The sequence below is a fragment of the Rhinoraja longicauda genome, unplaced genomic scaffold (genome assembly GCF_053455715.1).
Source record: "Rhinoraja longicauda isolate Sanriku21f unplaced genomic scaffold, sRhiLon1.1 Scf000412, whole genome shotgun sequence".
Taxonomy (NCBI): domain Eukaryota; kingdom Metazoa; phylum Chordata; class Chondrichthyes; order Rajiformes; family Arhynchobatidae; genus Rhinoraja; species Rhinoraja longicauda.
In genome coordinates, this window is record NW_027601629.1 from 77,908 (window position 1) to 97,361 (window position 19,454).

Genomic DNA, 19,454 nt, shown 5'->3' on the forward strand with positions numbered 1-19,454 from the left:
ACCGCCATTCAATGTGATTATGGCTGATCATCCACAATTAGTACCCCGTTCCTGCCCTCTTCCCCTACCCCCTGACTCCGCTTTCATTAAGAGATCTATCTAAATCTCTTGAAAGCTTCCAGAGAATGACCTCCACTGCCTTCTGAGGCGGAGAATTCCACAGATTTACAACTGTCTGAGTGAAACAAAATGTCGGCATCTCCGTTCTAAATGGCCTACACCTTATTTTTTAAACTGTGGCCCCTGCTTCTTGACTACCCCAACATTGGAAAATGTTTCCTGCCTCTAGCTTCTCCAATCCCATAATAATCTTATATGTTTCAATAAGATCCACTCTCATCCTTTCAAATTGCAGTGTATACAAGCTCAGTCGCTCCAATCCCGACAATCCCGCGATTGCTGGAATTAACCTAGTAAACCTACGCTGCACTTGCTGCAAGAATGTCCTTCCTCAAATTTGGAGACATAAATTTGGTGTGGTCTCACTAGTACAACAGCAGAAGGACCTGCCCTGAACAACTGCAGAAGGACCTCTTTGCTCCTATACTCAACTCCTCTTGTCATGAGGGCCAACATGCCATTAGCTTTCTTCACTGCCTGCTGTACCTGCATGCTTACTTTCAGTCGAACAATTGCTTAAGGTTTGATCTTCTGATTTCCGATTCTGCAAAGCGCTGAACAAACAGTTTCAGTATTACATTAATTTTAACAAGTCATTGGTGTGAACTGTACATTTCAACACTCACCTTCCATATGAGAGGATAATTCAGATAAACCACTGGTGATGTTCATGTATTCTTGTGGATCAGGACCTGTTCAAATCAAAGAGCATTCATTAAACCAGACTTGAATAACATTGTTAACACCAGTGTTCCAAAGTGATATTCAGTTCAGTGTGTTGATTTGCCGTACCGAGCTTCTGGATTTCTTTCAGTATTTTGTCCAGCTTTGGTAATTCATTCTGCATTTTCACAAAGGATTCCCACATCACCCGCCGGGGCCGGTTGCCTTTCTCCATCACCAGACTTAGGAAGAGGGTCGAACAGTCAATCCGGTTTCCCTTGACCGCGAGCTCACTGATATTCTGTGAAGAACAACAATGAATATATTGAGAAGTGAATGAGACAGTGCTAATGGGGGGGGTATTAGCGATTCAGTAATGGGATACTCTGGTATTATTGAGCATAGAGGCAGGCATTGGTTTGCCTGTTCATACACCCATGACACTGGGCTAACCAACTGTGCACTCCCAGAGTCCTGACAGTGTGAAACGCGCTTCACACCTGGCAGTGTCCGAGAACACAGCAGAGTACAGCACGGGAACAGGCCATTTAGGTCAACGATGGCTGTGTTGATATGGATGGGAAATTTATCCAATTCATTTTGGGCTCACATAGACACTATCCCACTAGAAATGGATGTGTCCAGTCCAGCCTGCATTGCTTCCTGCTCGGCATTTTGAAGCTACTATGTTATTTCATCTACATTCTTACCCAATCTGAGCCCGCACCAAACTTCTTTCCACCTACCTCGACTCCATCCTATCCCCACTGGTCAAATGCCTCCCCACCTACGTCCAAGACACCTCACATGCTCTCCATCTCCTCGATAACTTCCAGTTTGCAGGCACCCACTCCCTCATCTTTACCATGGATGTCCAGTCACTCTACACTTCCATCCCCCACAAGGATGGTCTTGAAGCCCTCCGTTTCTTCCTCGACCGTAGAACCAGCCAATCCCCATCTAGTAACACTCTCCTCGGCCTGGCAGAGCTGATTCATACACTTAACAACTTCTCCTTTGGCTCCTCCCACTTCCTCCAAACCAGAGGCGTAGCTATGGGCACTCGCATGGGCCCAGCTATGCCTGCCTCTTTGTCGGGTACGTCGAACAATCCCTGTTCCAGACGTACACCGGCCCCATCCACGAACTCTACCTCCGGCATTGGTGCCACCTCTTGTGCCCATGCAGAACTCACTGACTTCATACATTTCACCACCAATTTCCATCCTGCCCTTAACTATACTTGGACTATCTCCGACATCTCCCTCCCGTTTCTGGACCTCACCATCTCCATCACAGGAGACAGACTAGTCACTGACATCTACTACAAACCCACTAACTCCCACAGCTATCTGGACTACACCTCTTCCCACCCTGACTCCTGCAAAAAGTCTATCCCCTACTCCCAATTCCTCCGTCTACGCCGCATCTGCGCCCGGGATGAGGTGTTCCACACTAGGGCATCAGTGACGTCCTCATTCTTCAGGCAACGGGGCTTCCCCTCTACCATTATAGATGAGGCTCTCACTAGGATATCCTCTATATCCCACAGCTCCGCTCTTGCTCCCCCTCCCCCCATTCGTAACAAGGTCAGAATCCCACTCGTTCTCTCCTTCCACCTCATGAGCCAGCAAATCCAACAAATCATCCTGCAACATTTCCTTCCCCTACAACTGGACCCCACTACCGGCCACATCTTCCCAACTCCTCTCCTTTCTGAGTTCCGCAGAGATCATTCCCTCCGTAACTCCCTGGTCTACTCGTCCCTTCGTACCCAAACCACCCCCTCCCCGGGCACTTTCCCCTGCAACCGCAGGAGATGCAACACCTGTCCATTTACCTCCCCCCTCAACTCCGTCCAAGGACCTAAACAGTCTTTCCAGGTGAGACAGAGGTTCACCTGCACCTCCACCAACTTCATTGATTGTATCCACTGCTCTAGATGTCAATTTCCCTCCATCAGCGAGACCAAACGCAGGTTCGGCGATCGTTTCGCTCAACACCTTCGCTCAGTCCGCCTTAACCAACCTGATCTCCCGGTGGCTGAGCACTTCAACTCCCTCTCCCACTCCCAGTCTGACCTTTCTGTCATGGGCCTCCTCCAGTGCCATAGTGAGGCCCAGCGGAAATTGGAGGAACAGCACCTCATATTTCGCTTGGGCAACTTGCAGCCCAGTGGTATGAACATTGACTTCTCCAACTTTAGATAGTTTCTCTGTCTCTCTCTTTTATCCCTCCCCCCTCCCCCATCCCAGTTCTCCCACTGTCTTCCTGTCTCCACCTATATACTTTATTTGTCCCGCCCCCTGACATCCGTCTGAAAAAGGGTCTAGACCTGACGTCACCCATCCCCTCTCTCCTAGATGCTGCCTGACCTGCTGAGTTACTCCAGCATTTTGTGATACATTTGATTTTGTGAACATCTGCAGTTATTTTGCTACACTCTAAGCCCGCATTCACTCATTGACCAGATAACTTTTTTATTTCTATACCTACCCCAGTTACACCCGATCAAAGACATCCCCTCTGTGGTTTAACGAACTGAACTAAATGCGACCAATGAAACCGATGCCACTTAAAACGTGTTATCGTTTTTGATTCTCGTTTACAAGTTTACTGCTCCCTGACCGTTGTGCTAAGATGCATGTGTGGGAAGAACAGCTGGATCAGAATGGACAATTCTCAGAAGTTCCCATGTCACAGGTTTTATGCCTAATACAGATCTACAGGACGCAAACCGATCAGAGATTATTGCATTGTCCATTACATTGTTCAGCCCAGGGAGTGCGAGGTGAGTGAGACTGGCATTGGTCACTCTTCCCCAATGCCGTCAGTTCTGTGACGGGAAACAGAAGTCACCGTGATCCTTCCACTTACCACGTGTTCTTGTTTAGTGAAATGTCCCTCCCGTCTCATCATGAAGCTGAGACTTTCAACCCCTTCTTCAATCGCCTGTTTTAGTCTCTCCCGATAGAATTTTGTTAGTTGGAACAATTGGTACCCGTTCCACTGTGTCAGGAGCTCAGACAATGTAGGCGTCAGATCTGTGTATTCAAAGAGAGAAACAAAACATCATCTGAATCAGTACCCTTGGCTCTCGCTACAACAGCAACCCCCACCCTGAGTGTTCCAGGCTCCTAATGAGAATGATCCAAGAAGAATATCGGAATGAGACAATTTGCTGGAGGAACTCAGTGGATCAATCGTCATCTCTGGTAGGTGACGTTTCAAGTCTGGATCTTTTTTCAGGCTGATTGTGGTGGCGGTGTGTGGGGAGAAATGTGGACAAGAGGAAGAACAGGTGAAAGACTGTAAGTAAGGTGGATACAGGTGAGGGGAGTTTTTGATAGGCTGATAATTGGGGAAAGGCCAGAGATGAAAAGACAGGTGTGAAACAAATGGTGAAGAGTTGCAAATTGTGCAGTGAGATGAATTCATGTAAGTGGAAAGGGAGGGGATGGGAGAAATTTGCGCGAGGAGCAAAAAGGTTGCGCCACAGCAACCTCTCTGTCCTTGGACACATGCTCACTGAAGAAACAGCACTTCACATTCCGCTTGGGTCGCCTTAAATCCAATGGTATGAACACTGAATTCCCCAAGATAAAGTAACAATCCAAACCGCACACCGGCCTTATTTCTGCCCACTCTCTCCACAGACTCGCACCGATTTCTCCCCTCCCCATTTCCTTCCTCCGATATTCCTTTCTTTATTTTCACAATCTCCAACACTCAATCCTTCTGCCTAACATCTTGATGTTTCATCTCGAGCCTTTGTTCAACCAACTACCTATCAAAAAAACCCCTCCTCAATAACATCCATCTCACTTGCCAGGCTTTGTGTTGCCGACCTCTCTGCCAGCTTACGGCTAACTCTGCCATCAGTCTGAAGAATCGGAGAGGCTGAGGCAACGTGTTATCAGGGGAGAGTTGGACAGCGTGTGACCCGGGGAGGATGTGACGGTGTGACCAGGGAACATGGGCCCCAGGGGTATGGGGCAGCGTTGGACACGGGAAGAGTGGGCACTGGGGGAGTGTGATCATCTCCATAGCCGGTGTTCAGACAGAGAACAGATCACAGCAAAAAAAAAACGCACATTAAACGAATGCACTGATGAAGAGGTGCAGATGCACTTATCGCCTGAGGCAACACTGTAGTTGATGCCAGATAATCTTCCTAGGATTATCTTCCACATGCATGAACCACCCAGCTTCACTCCACTCTCTGTGGCCTCATGCTCCCTGGCTTCAATGGATACTTTGTCATGTGTACCTAAGTTCAGTGACCATCCTCCTGTACACGAGGATCAGGAGAAGAATCGATACACTATCTGTTATATTGTAGTGGCTTGGCCACAATATGGAATAGATCAATGCACACAGTCTTTTACCCAGAGGAGGAGAATCAAGAAACAAATGACAAAAACGGTACATGGATAGGATAGGTTTAGAGGGACATGGGTCTTACACAGGCTTGTGGGACTATAGTAGATCGGCCATGTTGTTTGACATGTCCAAGGTGAGCCTTTTTCCATACCGTATGCCTCTATGACTCTAAGGTACAACTTGGCCATAATAACTCTAACAGTGCAGACTGCACAGAGTCCAAATACAAGAGTCGCCATGTTTTATGCGCCATCTTATACTCTTCAGTTTCTCAGAAAGCTTCTCCCCAGTCACTGCATGAATGCACATCTGGATCTTCAATGAAGATGATTCATCGCCTCAATGATCACTCCTCCCTCTGTCCTTTCAATTACCGCCTGCAGGATAACATCCTCTCTTTCTCAGTCCCTTCCTTCATCCCTTATCCTTCGGACCTGTCGACCATGCATTAGGTGCAACCAGATATCAAGACAACATTTATATCTTGAAGAATTCTACAACACACCTGTGTCCGTACTTGTTGTTGGGGTCACTGGAGCCGCAGTCCTGTTTCCATCTTCAGCCAAGGTGTGGATAGGTATTACCATATTCTGCTGCTCTGCAGTAAACCGAATAATAATAGTGGGATTAAACAATGATCAACACAAGAAGGAAAAGATTGCGAAGTGAACTGTGAACCACAATCCACCACTATCAATAGACAATAGATAATAGATGCAGGAGGAGGCCATTCGGCCCTTCGAGCCAGCACCGCCATTCAATGTGATCATGGCTGATCATTCTCAATCAGTACCCCGCACCTGCCTTCTCCCCATACCCCCTGCCTCCCCTATCCTTAAGAGCTCTATCTAGCTTTCTCTTGAATGCATTCGGAGAATTGGCCTCCACTGCCTTCTGAGGCAGAGAATTCCACAGATTCACAACTCTCTGACTGAAAAGTTTTTCCTCATCTCAGTTCTAAACGGCCTACCCCTTATTCTTAAACTGTGGCCCCTTGTTCTGGACTCTCCCAACATTGGGAACATGTTTCCTGCCTCTAACGTGTCCAATCCCTTAATAGTTTTATACGTTTCGATAAGATCTCCTCTCATCCTTCTAAATTCCAGTGGAGAGGGGACTGCAGATAAAGGTACAGTCTGTTGAACCTGCTGTTTAGCCAGTTGTGTGATAATGGTGAGCTTGTTGGTTCTTATTTCAGTGCCACCAAGAGACAGGTGGAATGATGCAACGTTCCTCCTGCAGCACCTGGGATGTCAGAGCAACTGCTGGTGTCGCTGGTGACTAAACCCGTGGGAAATGTGTCCAGGTGCAGCTCCTTGCAGGCTGTATTTGGGAACTGGAGATGCAGACAGATGACCCCGGGTTCATCCGAAAGACTTTTTGGACAAAACTAACAGTGAGGTGGTCATGCCCAAAGACCAGGATGAATGGAGGTGGGTGACCCCCAGGACACCTAGTTAGCAAAGGGTGAAGGTGGCCATTCCCTTTCAAAACACGTAACAGTTTTGGAGACTGTTAGGGGTGACCCGTCAGGGAAGAGCAGTAGTATCAGGCAGGATGAGGCTCCGTGCCTGGCAAAGCCATAGTGGTAGGATATACATCTGTTGGAGAGAGTGGTGGACAGGAGATTCCGTGGAAGCAATCGAGACTCCTGTATTGTGTATTGCTTTCTGGTGCCAGGGTCCAGGATGATTCGGAGCGGCTACTTGATATTCTCAAGAGGGAGAGTGAGGAGCCAGAAGTCACTGTGCATGTTGGTACAAATGACATAGGATGTTCAGAAAGATGTAAAAAATACAGGACAGTGATCTCCGTAGTACTGCTTGTACTCCGTGCTAGTGAGTGTAGGAACAGGGAAAACAAGGACAGGTGATTGCGTGGCAATGGAGCTGATGCAGGGATTCATACTTTTGTACAACTGGGATTTCTTCTGGAGCAGACGTGACCTGCACAAGAGGGATAAGTTGCAGCTGAACCTAAAGGGAACGCCAATATCCTGAGTGGCAGCTCCCAGTCTCCATCACAAGAAATAGACCACTGACTGACGTCTATTACAAACCCACTGACTGCCACAACTATCTCGACTATACGTCTTCCCCCCTTGCTTCCTGCTTTGAGTCCATCCCCTTCTCCCAAATCCTCCGTCTACGCCGCATCTGCGCCCAAGATGAGGTGTTCCATACTAGAACATCTGAGATGTCCTCATCTTTAGGGAACGGGGAATCCCCTCTCCCATCATAGATGAGGCCCTGACTCGTATCTCCTCGGTACCCCGCAGCTCCGCCCTTGCCCCCCCCCTCCTATTCGCATCAGAGACAGAGTCCTCCTCGTCCTTACATTCCACCCCATCAGCCGTCACATACAGCACATAATCCTACAAAATCTCCGCCACCTCCAATGGGATCCCCACCACTAGCCACATTTTCCGACTTCCACCCCTTGCCGCCTTCCGCAGATGCCGTTCCCTCCGGAACTCCCTGGTTAACTTATCCCTTCCCACCCACCACCCCCTCCCCAGGTACCTTCCGCTGCAACCGTACAAGATGCAACACCTGTTGCGATAACTCCTCCCTCGACTCTGCCCAGAGACTCCGATAGTCCTTTCAGGTTAGGCAAAGGTTCATTTGCACCTCCTCCAACCTTATCTAATGTATCCGTTGTTCAGGGGGGAAAAAATCAGATGCTGGTTTAAATCGAAGGTAAACACAAAATACTGGAGTAAGTCAGCTGGTCAGGCAGCAACTCAGGTGAGAAGGAATGGGTGACGTTTCGGGTCGAGACCCTCTTCAGATTGTTGTCAGGGGAGGGGCGTGACAAAGATCAGATGTAGTCGGAGACAGGAAGCCTAGTAGGTGAACTGGAAAGGGGAGAGGATAGAGAGGGGAAGCAGGGACTACCTGAAGTGGGAGAAAACAATGTTCATACCGCGGGGTATAAACAGCCCAAGCTAAATATGAGGTGCTGTTCCTCCAATTGCCCAATTTTTTGCCTTTCTTCGATTTAAACCAGCATCTGCAGCTCCTTTTACATACCCTGACCGGCAGTTTGCTACAGCTGTGTGGGTTGATCGACGCTAGATTGGTTGAAAGGTGAGATCCAATGCATGACTGAGGCAGATAAGAAGCAGGAGGCTCGCACGAGGCTAACTTTCAAAGAAAGTTCAGTGGACAAAAGAGGCATGACATGTGCAATTATTGATGTGCGCCTGATTAGCTGAGGGTGGGAATAGGTGTGTGCAACTGGGAAGCTATGTAGACAGTTAGGCGATGACCCGTCAGTGAAGAGCAGTAATATTAGGCAGGAGGAAGCATCGTGCCTGGAAGACCCATCGTGGTGGGATTCGCATAAGTTTGGGGGGTGGGGGTGGACAATATAGACGTGACAACAAGCGAGGGAGGGCTGTTTGATTGAATTGCAATTATTTTAATGTGAGAGGTCTGAGGGGTAAGGCGGATGAGCTGAGGGTGTGGATAGGTATGTGCCACTGGGATGTTGTACCCATTACAGAAATCTGGCTAAGTGGGACAGGACTGGCAGCTTAATGTTCCAGGATGTAGCGAGTGAGGTGAGGGCGAAAGAGGACTTTATTGATTAGGAAGAATGTTGCGGCAGTAGACCGAGATGATATGGCTCATGTCGGCGAAACCAAGCGCAGGCTCGGCGATCGCTTCGCTGAACACCTGCGCTCGGTCCATATTAACCAAACTGATCTCCCGGTGGCCGAGCACTTCAACTCCCCCTCCCATTCCCAGTCTGACCTTTCTGTCATGGGCCTCCTCCAGTGCCATAGTGAGGCCCACCGGAAATTGGAGGAACAGCACCTCATAATTCGCCTGGGCAGTTTGCAGCCCAGTGGTATGAACATCGACTTCTCCAACTTTAGATAGTTCCTCTGTCCCTCCCTTCCCCTCCTCCTTCCCAGATCTCCTATATCCTTCCTTTGTCCCGCCCCCCTGACATCAGTCTGAAAAAGGGTCTCGACCCGAAACGTCACCCATTCCTTCTCTCCCGAGATGCTGCCTGACCTGCTGAGTTACTCCAGCATTTTGTGAATAAATTGATATGGCTCATAGTTCGTTCAAGTAAGCCTGTATTGGTGGAGCGATTAACTAAAAAGGTGCTGATCACCTTGATGGATATGTGAATTGCTGAGGGAGGGGGCTGGGCGGGGGGAAATAGTCAGCGGTAATTGGAGGAGCGCAAATGCCAAGAGATTACAGGTAGCTATATGGCTAATAAGGTAGTCATTTTGGGGGATTTTGACTTTCTAAATATATTTATAAATTCCAAATATTTGCTGTCAAAAGAACATCCGGAAATTGGGATGCTTTGAAAAATGTTGTGACAAGAGTTCAAGGCATGCATGCTCATATTAAAGAGAATGGCAAAGCAAGTGGGAGCATCGAAGCTTGCATGATGAGAGAATTTGTGGCTCTGGTCACGGAAACGCAGGCAGCTTGGGATCGATCTAGGAACGTGGGAAAGTCTATTCCCAGAAGAGTTTTGGGAATTGAGGAGCATACCAAAGGAGGAAATCAGGCGGGTATACAGGGATCAAGAGGTAGCCTTGGCAGATAATATTAAGGGAGATTCAAAGATCTAATTTATATTAAGGGAAATAGGGCCCTTTAGAAACCAAAGTGGTCATCTCAGTGTGGAGCCACAGGAGATGTACAACGTTCTTAGTGAGTATTTTACCTCTGTGTTTAATGTTGAGCAATATGCGTAAAGCAGGGAACGTGGGACAATTAATGGAAGTGTCGAGAACAGTCTATGTTACTGTCGAGGAGGTGCTGTATACCTCAAGGTGTATGAAGGTGGATACATCTCCAGGGTCTGATCAGTTATGTCCGAAGTCAGTGTGGGAAGGTCGACTAGAAATTGTAGGTGCCTTGGCTCAGCTATACGAATGATCATTAGATACAGGTAAGGTGCTGGGGGGGGGGGTAGCTATGCCATGTCTGCATTTAAGAGGGGCTGCAAGGTAAACCATGGGAAGTATAGACCAGTGAACCTAACGTCTGTGGTAGGCAAATTACTGGAGAATATTGAGGGGAACGATATATCCATATTGGGATTGATAAGGACTGATTGTGGAGAGTTAGCATAGCTTTGTACATTGCAGATCATGTCTCATAAATCTGATTGAATTTTCTGAAGTAACTTAAAAGATTGATAAGGGAAAAGCCGTAGACTTTACATATGGACTTCAGGGCATTTGGTAACGTTCTACATGATAGACTGCTTTGGAAGGTTTCATCGCAAGTGATCCAGGGAGAGCAAGGTGACTGGATAAAGAATTGACCGTAATAGGAAGCGGAGGGTGACGATGAAAGTTTGTTTTTCAGACTGCAGGCCTGTGACTGGTAGTGTTCCCCAGGGATCGTTGCTGGTCCCATTGCTGTTTGTGGATTATCTCAAAGATTTGGATGAGTACACAAGACATGATTAGTTCGATAGTTATCAAGTGTTGCAATGGGGCCTTCATCCGTTGGGCTGAGAAATGTTGAATGGAGTTTAATACAGATAAGTACATGGTGTTGCATTTTGGGAAGTCAAAGCAGGACAGGACCTCGGTGAAGGACAGGGTTCATCGATCAGAATATTGAATATAGAAGATGGGATGTTATGTAACAGGTGTACAAGACTTGGGCGTGGTCACATTTACAGTAACGTAGGCAGTGCAGCGTAGGTTCACGAGATTGATCCCTGGGATGGCGGGACTGACATATGAGGAAAGATTGAAAAGACCAGGCTTGTATTCACTGGAGCTTAGAAGGATGAGAGGGGATCTTATAGAAACATAAAATTATAAAAGGACTGGACAAGCGAGATGCAGGAAAAATATTCCCAATGTTGGGTGAGTCCAGAACCAAGGGCCACATTCTTAGAATAAAGGGGATTCCATTTAAAACTGAGGTGAGAAGTAAGTTTTTCACCCAGTGTTGTGAATTTGTAGAATTGTCTGCCACTGAAGACAGTGGAAGTCAAATCAATGGATGGATTTAAGAGCGAGTTAGATAGAACGCTAGGGGCTAGTGAAATCGAGGGATATGGGGAGAAGGCAGGCACGGGTTATTGATTGGGGGCGATCAGCCATGATCACAATGAATGGCACTGCTGTCTCGTAAGGCCGAATAGCCTCCTCCTGCACCGGTTTTCTATGTTTTATATGTTTTCTATGTTTATGCGTTCAGTTCTGGACACCCTGTTATAGGAAAGATGTTACCAAACCGGAAATGGTGCGAAGAAGATTTAAGAGCATGTTGCCAGTACTTGAGGGCCTGAATGACATGGAGAGGTTGAGCATGCGAGGACTTTATTCTTTGGAGCGCAGGAGGACGAGGGATGATCTTATTGAGGTGGATAAGTTCGTGAGGGGAGTGGATAGTGTCTTAGACGCAGAGCAGGGGAATGATGAACCAGAGAAAATAGATTTAAGGTTAGTGGATAAAGATTTCATAGGAATCTGGGGAAAATGTTTTCACAGATCATGGGGACATATGGGACAAGCTACCGGAGGGGGTAGTTGGGGCAGGTGCTACCACAACATTTAAAATATATTTGCACAGGTGCAAGGATCAGAAAGGGTTAGAAGGGTATGGACCAAATACAGGCAGGTGGGACCAGTACAGATGGGGCAACATGGGCCGAAGAACCTGTTTCGTTGCTGCACGAGTCCATGACTTTATGATTTGGATTAATGAAGCCAAACCTGGAGATGATACATAGAACATAGAATAGTGCAGCACGGGAACTGGCCCTTAGATCCCCCATATCTGCACTATCAATATCATGACAATTTGAACTAATCCCATCTACTTGCTCATGGACTGGATCCTTCTGTTCCCTGACTGTGTCAGTCATGCGTCAGTCTAAACAGCATTTCCACCACCTGCTCAGGAACGGACCAAAGTGTGCATAAAAAACTTGTCCAGCATGCCCCCTTTAAACATTCCTCTCCCCAGTAAGAGTCATCCCCACCCTGGGAACAAGACTGACAATATCTATGCCCCTTTTATCCTATACTCCTATTAGGCCTCCACTCTGCCTTCATTACTCAGAGAAAACAATCCAATCTTTGTCTGCCTTCATTCAGATCATATTTGCAACTGATGTGTATTCTAGTGGAGCTTTTGACAGCTTTCCTCATGATCCACAATTCTGCAAATAGTTTGAATGTTTTTGAACTTACTAACTCGACCACTTACGTTTTTGTCCAAATCATAGACATGATCAGAAGTTGCAGAGGTTCCAGAACTGATCCTCGCAGAAAACGGTAGCGTCATTAACCAAGTCAGTATAACACTGCTCCACCACCATTCCTCTCTCCTGTTTCCCCTCGCCCTAACTCCTTAGTTTTTTTTTCTCTTTTCTCTCCCTGCAGTCTTCACCATTCTGCAGCATTCCCTCCCCACCCATGTCACTCACCTGCTCCTTGGATGAGACTCGAGGATTCCTTGCTTGATATTTCTCGGTCATGATGGATTTTGCCACTTGGGTCAGTTCCAGGGCTGTGAACCATGTCTCCTATTCCTCTCCCTCTGGGCTGACATTGCTCCCTTTCCTCTTCGGCGGGTTCACATTCCATTGAGGTTCTGCTCTCCATCCGACTTTGCTTTTCTGTCGTTATTCCTGTGTTCTGACCATCTTTCTTTGAAGAGGTGCCTGGCCAAATTCTTTTGAGGAACTTGCCAGCTTGAGTTAATTTCCCACCTGCAAAAACCATTAAGTGTAGGTTGCAGAGCATTTTCAAATCGAGACACACAGGTTCGGAATAGCTGGTAGCAATTTGAGCTGGCTTTCTAGGGCAAGTGGAAGTGAATGATCGTCTTAGAAACAGAGCAAGAAAACAGGCCCTTTGGCCCAACCTAACCAAAATGCCCCATCTATGCTAGTCCCATCAGTATGTTTGACCATAATCTCTCTAAACCACTCTGTCCAAATGTCTTTTGAGGAAAAGATTTCACACAGAGGGTGGCGGGTGTCTAGAACAAGCTTCCAGAGGAGGTAGTTGGAGCAGGGACTATCCCAACTTTTAACAAACACTTGGACAGGTTCATGGATAGGACAGGTTTGGAGGGATATGGGCCAAACGCGGGCAGGTGGGATTGGTGCAGCTGGGACATGTTGGCCGGTGTGGGCAAGTTGGGCAGAAGGGCCTGTTTCCACTCTGTATCACTCTATAACTCTCTGACATGTTATTATTCTGCCCGCTTCAATTTACTACCACGGACAGCTTGTTCCATATGCCGACCAATCTGTGAGAAGATGTTAACCCTCAGGTTCCTATTAAATGGTTCCCCTCCCATCAAAGGCGCCCTCCCTTTGGATTCTTCAACTCTGAGGAAAAATACCTGTGCGTACACACTTTCTATTTCCCCCCATTATTTCATACATCTCTATTAAATCAGCCTTCAATCTCAATATGTCATCATACTTAATTTCACATGTCCCTGGGTACAGCGAAATGCATTGTTTTGCACATAACCCGGTAATATCATACAGTAGAACTCGCCTCGGCAGTACACAATAGTCGCCGCGTTAATCAAACAGTTCTAACTGCTGCTTGTAGCGGTGAACCAGGCCTGCCACTGCACGTGGCCGCAGACCCCTTTGTTCTCGCCGTTCCCCGATGGTTCCCCTTTTATAACCGGCGATCTACCCTTGGTCCCTCTGTATCCGGTGGACCTCTGCCCGGTCCCACATTTGTTCTGGGCTACCTCAACACCTTCCCCCCACCCCGCCGAGTCCCTCCTCTCCTGTCGTCCTGCAATCTGGAATGGGCCAACATTCCCTCCTGAACTTTTCAACTGAGCTGGGAGGACAACGTGTTTTTTTGGACAGACCCAAGAGCACCACACTGGAGATGAACAAATAATAATGGCTCCTGCACACCAAAGAATAAAGTTCTAGCCTGCCCAACCTTTTTCTATAGCTCATGTCCTGGGGTACTAGGTACATCCTCGTAAATCTTATTTGCACATCCTTCCATCTTAATGCTATCTTTTCTGAAATAGGGTGACTAAACTGAATAGAGTACAAGTGCGGCCCATGTCTTGTCCAACGGTAACATATGTTCCAACTTCTATATTGAATTTCCCGAATCATTCAGCCCAGCGTGCTAAAGGCCACCTTCTCCACTATTTACCCGTGATGCCATCTTTTGGGGAATTGTTTGTACTCCTGGATTCTCTCCAGGGGGCTCCCTTTCAACGTGAATGTCATATTCTGGTTTGACTTCACAAACTTACATGTCCAAAAATGCTAATCATACCTTGACATCCCCATTGAATTAATTTCTTCAGACGAGACAGTACTGGGCCCATCAGGGATCCCAAGTGGCGCACCATTCATAGAATTCCAGTCCGAAAAGCAATCTTCCACCATCATTCTGTTTCCAACCATTAAGCCAATTCTGTACCCGTTTGGCATCTCCCCGAGGACACCATACGATCTAACCTACCACAGGGAATCTTATATGCTGAAATCTGTATAGACTATGTCTCTGGCTCTACCCTCATCAACCTTCTCAGGTACATCTTCAAAAGAGCCATTCAAATTCGTGAAACCTCCAAAGCCAAAACAATGGTGACTATCCCCAATATCTGTCTTTTCAAATGCACATACATCTTATATCCTCTCCCATAACTGTCTTACCACAAACATTCGGCTTATTCATCTATAGTTTATGCTTCACGTGGTTCCCAGTCTTGAGCTATCAGATTTTTCTTTGCAACACTTCTCAAACAGAAGCACAGCATTATCTACCCTCAAATGTTCCGCACTTCACCGACGGTTAACGACGATTCACATATCTCAGCCAAGGCTCCTGCAATTTATTCTCGAACTTTCAGGAACGGCCTTAGATACATCTAATCACAGACCCCAGAGATTTACATATCTTCATACGGTTAACGACATCCAGCACCATCTCGACTGTAATACAACTGCACTCAAGACTTCAAGCCTTCCTCCTTGGTAAAGACAGAGGAGGAATTATAATTGAAGACCTTTCCCATCTCCTGCAGCTCTACACACAGGTGATCACTGAGGATATCCTTTCACTCTCCAGTTACCCCTTTTCCTTTAATATACTTGGAAAATATATTTGCCTTCTCCTTAATTATAAGAGCCACCTTGTGCACACATTTTTGCCCTACTGATTTCGTTCTTAAGTATGCTAAAGTATCCAAGTATTTCTGATTTTCACCTTTCAGTTATCTCTCACACTTCTACCAGGAAAGCATTGATCCGAGCAGCCTATACCTAACCCATGTCTCCTTTTCCCTAACCAGAGCCTCAATTTCTCTCATCATCAAGGGTTCCTTACTTGTCCTTCACTGGCAACATGCATATCTTGAAATCTCACTATCACAATTTAAAGACTTCCCCTTTCAGATGCCCCTTTGCCCACATACAACTTACTCCAATCACTGTTCCTATCTCATACTGTCACCACCCAATGTAGAATTTTATATTGAAGGCCAGAACTGTTCTTTTACACAGGGTTTCAAAGCTAATTGAATTGTTGTGATTGGTCACAAAGTGCTCGTCCACTGACAGCTCAGTTTGAACTGTCTGAATACTACTTTGGATTGCGTCTCCCAGCCAATCAGTTTAAACCCTCCTTTGCAGAACTTTCAAAACTGGCCACACGGATGGATGTTAGTCTCCTTCCAGTTCAGGTTCCTCGTCTACAGGTCACCTCCCTCCCCAAAAAGATCCAAATTGTTCAAATATCTGACTATCCGACCCTTGCACCAACACGTGCATTCATTTTAACTGGATGTGCATGAACGTCACGTACTGAAGTACTGTGAAAAGCTTGGTTTTGCATGTAATCCAAAAGGATCAGATATACCACACACAGATATAATAGGTTGAAACTCAAGAACAGACGGAGCAAAGGTTAAGATACAGAGTGCAGAATGTAGTTTGCAGCATTGTAACACATCAGTCCCTTACACAAAGTCCAATGTCCTTGATGCGGTATGCGTAAATAGTTTAAAAAAGTAAATTCGGGGAACAGGAATACATCCCTGGCATCTGAAGAAGGGTCTCGACCCGAAAGGTCACCCATTCCTTCTATCCAGAGATGCTGCCTGACCCGCTGCTTTACTCCAGCATTTTGTGTTTACCCTAGCTTCTGCGAGGTTCGTTCACAAATTTGATAAGAGCGTAGAAGCCCTCGAATCAGGTGCTATGTTATGTCCAGATATCCAATATAAAATTTGGATGATTGTTACTTTCGAGATAATCTGATAATTGTGTTCCAAGTATTAGCGATTTTAGCCTTTCTGCCAAAATTTACATTTCTACCCCCGCAACTGGATTTGAACCAGTATTTGTGTAGGCGGAGACATTACATTTCATATTTAATCATGATACGGGCAAGTTGACGCATGTTGGAGGGATAAATAAAACCAGGATATTCATCATGAATGACAGGGCCTATAGACCGCTGAGAAACACCCGTACAAATCCATAGATCCCTAAAGTCAGCAGTGCACACGAAGACAACATTTAGCATTCTTGTCATCAGCTGCAGCATCGAATACAACTGCAGGGAGGCCTTGTTACAAATTTACATGGAGTTGATTAAGCCTTAATTTGGAGGAGTGTGTGCAATTCTGATCTCCATACTGTGGGAAGGATGCCTTTGCACTGGAGAAACTACAGAGGAGATCCATCAGGATATTGTTTGGAAATGAATATTTCAAATATCAACTGAGACTGGAGTGATTTAAGTGGTCTTCCTTGAAGCTGGGGCAGACAAGCAGTGATCTGATAGATTTTCAGAATACTACGAGAAGCAACGTTTTTGGAAAAATAGTTTTCTCCATAGTAGAGGTGGTTAACACTAGGGGGCATCGATTTAATGCGTGGACCATGAGGTTTACAGGATGATCTTTCAGGAAGAATCTTTCAGTAGTGAAGACTGCAGCTAGGACACACAGCCTGAGGTGGTGAGGTGGTGGCTGGTACTCTGTCACAACATTGTAGGAGCATCTGGGTGTCCATTCCAAATGCAAATGAATCGCAGGTGATAGACTACTAGTGCTCAGTAATGGGATTAATGCAGAGAAATTGTCAGGTGGCAGATGGGTCAAAGGCTCATTTCTGCTCAGAATCTGATTCTGGACTCTGATATTATAACGTTTGCGGCTAATCAAATAATTTGTTTCTAAAAAGAATGCTGATATATCAGACAATTCCTGCATCCACCCACCTGTAACAGTGATATCCCTGGAGATGTCAATTCTCTGTGTTCACCCCCATCCCTAGTCCCACTTCCATGTGAACCTCATTTCTTACAACAGGTGTCCACGCACTGTCAGGGCAACATATACATTTCACAGAAGGCTCACAAACCTTTTTGTTTTGTTGATGTAGAGGTCACTGAATCACCTCCGCAGTCACCACTTTCAGCCATGATGTCGTCAGGCGTTCGCAAACTCTGTAGCTCTGAAATAAACAATATTAACAGAACCATCAGGTGACAATTAAATGTGAAGAAAGACATTGCCTTGTGAACCAACAAACAGCATTACAGTGCAGCGGAGGTGTGGAAAACACCCCATCCAAACAAGGTATACCCCTGCAAATTAACAAAACATAAAAGTAGGATTAGTCCACCTAGCTATTCATGTCTGCCCTGACATCCAAAGATCCCTGATCTATCCAAGGCAGCAATTCATCATTTGTGCCAGATCCCTGAAGCTTTCAAACCCCTGATCACCGTATCACTATTCCAGACCAAACACGGTCAATCCCCAACATACACACCTCACCTGTTTGGAGGCTTCAACTCACAGAGAAAGAGGAAAAATACCCACTAATGGGGAATTACTGTCCACTCTGCTGGCCCTATTCTTACCACAAGGTGAGAAGGAACTTTTTAATCCAGAGATTTGTGAATTTGTGGCATTCTCTGCCAGAGGGCAGTAGAGGCCAAATCACTGGATGAATTTAAGAGAGAGTAAGATCGAGCTGAATCGGGTTACTGATTGTGGATGATCAGCCATAATCACAATGAATGGCGGTGTTGGCTTGAAGGGGCAAATGGCCTCCTCCTGCACCTATTTTCTATGTTTCTAACCTTGCCATCCAGGATAAAGGCTTCTACACCACCATGTTACCTATTGCCAAATCCCCACTGGCTGGAACGGGAAATAAAACATTTCATGGGCCAACTACAAACGTCCCAACTCTACTGGAAACTGTAGTCCCCACTGCTCCCATGGCACATTCCAGCGCCATCCCTGGAGTGTCCATTCCAGAATAGAAGGATTATATCACGTGCCTAGACTCTGCTCAGTCTCCATGATGTCAGGTATTTGTCTGCAATAACCACCACCAGTCCCACTTCACAAGAGAATCATCCGTCTTATCTCTACACGACGAAACCCGCCAAAAGGTTCACAAGACAACATTACTGGGAGGGAGCTGGAGACGTCAGGCACGATGAGGGTGAACTGGGTTCATGCCTACAGTGCCTTCAGGGTAGGTGGAGGCGCCCTGCGGAACACAAAGATGGTTAAGGACAGGGAGGTCTGTTCACAGGAACTGCACCAGCACATCAAGCTCGTGGGCAGACCGGATTTAGACTTTGAAAATGGCAATGCCTGCATGTGTAATATGTGCTAAAACAATTTCACTCTGCAGTTGCACATTGAATTACCGAACTGTTGACCAAACATCTGTTCATCTCAGCACTCAGCTCTCCAATTGATTCATCCTCAACAAACAGAGATTATCCTTTGCTATCTTGCAGACATTCTCTATAACAGAGCTTTATTTGTCGTTCGGTACCGAAGTACCGAACGAAACTACATAGCAGTCATAGAAAAAAAAACGAAAAAAAAACAAAACACAAGACACATAACCCCAACACAAACGTCCATCACAGTGACTCCAAACACCCCCTCACTGTGATGGAGGCAACAAAACTTCCACTCTCTTCCCCACGCCCACGGACAGACAGCTCGTCCCCGACCGACCCGCACAGTCCCCGCTCCGGGCGCTGAAACGTCTCGCGGCCGAACCGGGCGAAGAAAGGCCCGCGACCAAGCCTTGCGCAGCTAAGTCCCGTGGCCGAGCCGCACCGGGCAATGTTAAGCCCCGCAGCCGAGCTGCACCGGGCGATGTTAAGCCCCGCAGCCGAGCTGCACCGGGCGATGTTAAGCCCCGCAGCCGAGCTGCACCGGGCACTGTTAAGTCCAGCGGCCAAGCCGCACCGGGCGATGTAAAGTCCAGCGGCCAAGCCGCACCGGGCGATGTTAGGC

General features: G+C 46.8%; 2 protein-coding genes across 2 annotated transcripts in view; one reads left to right on the plus strand and one right to left on the minus strand.

Annotated features, from left to right (window-relative positions):
• Positions 1-725, plus strand: part of LOC144590936 (uncharacterized) — a 14,497-nt gene extending 13,772 nt beyond the window's left edge. The window contains exon 5 of the mRNA XM_078395281.1: positions 673-725. Within this exon, the coding sequence (XP_078251407.1) occupies positions 673-725 (53 nt within the window). The remainder of the gene's footprint in view (positions 1-672) is intronic.
• A 1-nt stretch (position 726) lies between these two features.
• Positions 727-17,629, minus strand: LOC144590937 (uncharacterized). Its single transcript, XM_078395282.1, has 6 exons — positions 17,542-17,629; positions 12,598-12,882; positions 5,672-5,764; positions 3,661-3,827; positions 913-1,084; positions 727-812 (listed from the first exon to the last, which is right to left on the minus strand). The coding sequence occupies exons 1-6, from the start codon at positions 17,600-17,602 to the stop codon at positions 736-738; spliced, it is 855 nt and encodes a 284-aa protein (XP_078251408.1). The 5' UTR covers positions 17,603-17,629; the 3' UTR covers positions 727-735.
• Between the last annotated feature and the right edge of the window lie 1,825 nt (positions 17,630-19,454).

Coding starts and splice junctions, on each gene's coding strand:
- LOC144590937 (XM_078395282.1), bottom strand. CDS start 17,602: ATGGCTGAAAGTGGTGACTGCGGAGGTGATTCAGTGACCTCTACATCA. Junction 1,085..3,660: donor TCACTAAACAAGAACACGTG/GTAAGTGGAAGG, acceptor TGTTCTTCACAG/AATATCAGTGAGCTCGCGGT. Junction 813..912: donor GAAAGAAATCCAGAAGCTCG/GTACGGCAAATC, acceptor TGATTTGAACAG/GTCCTGATCCACAAGAATAC.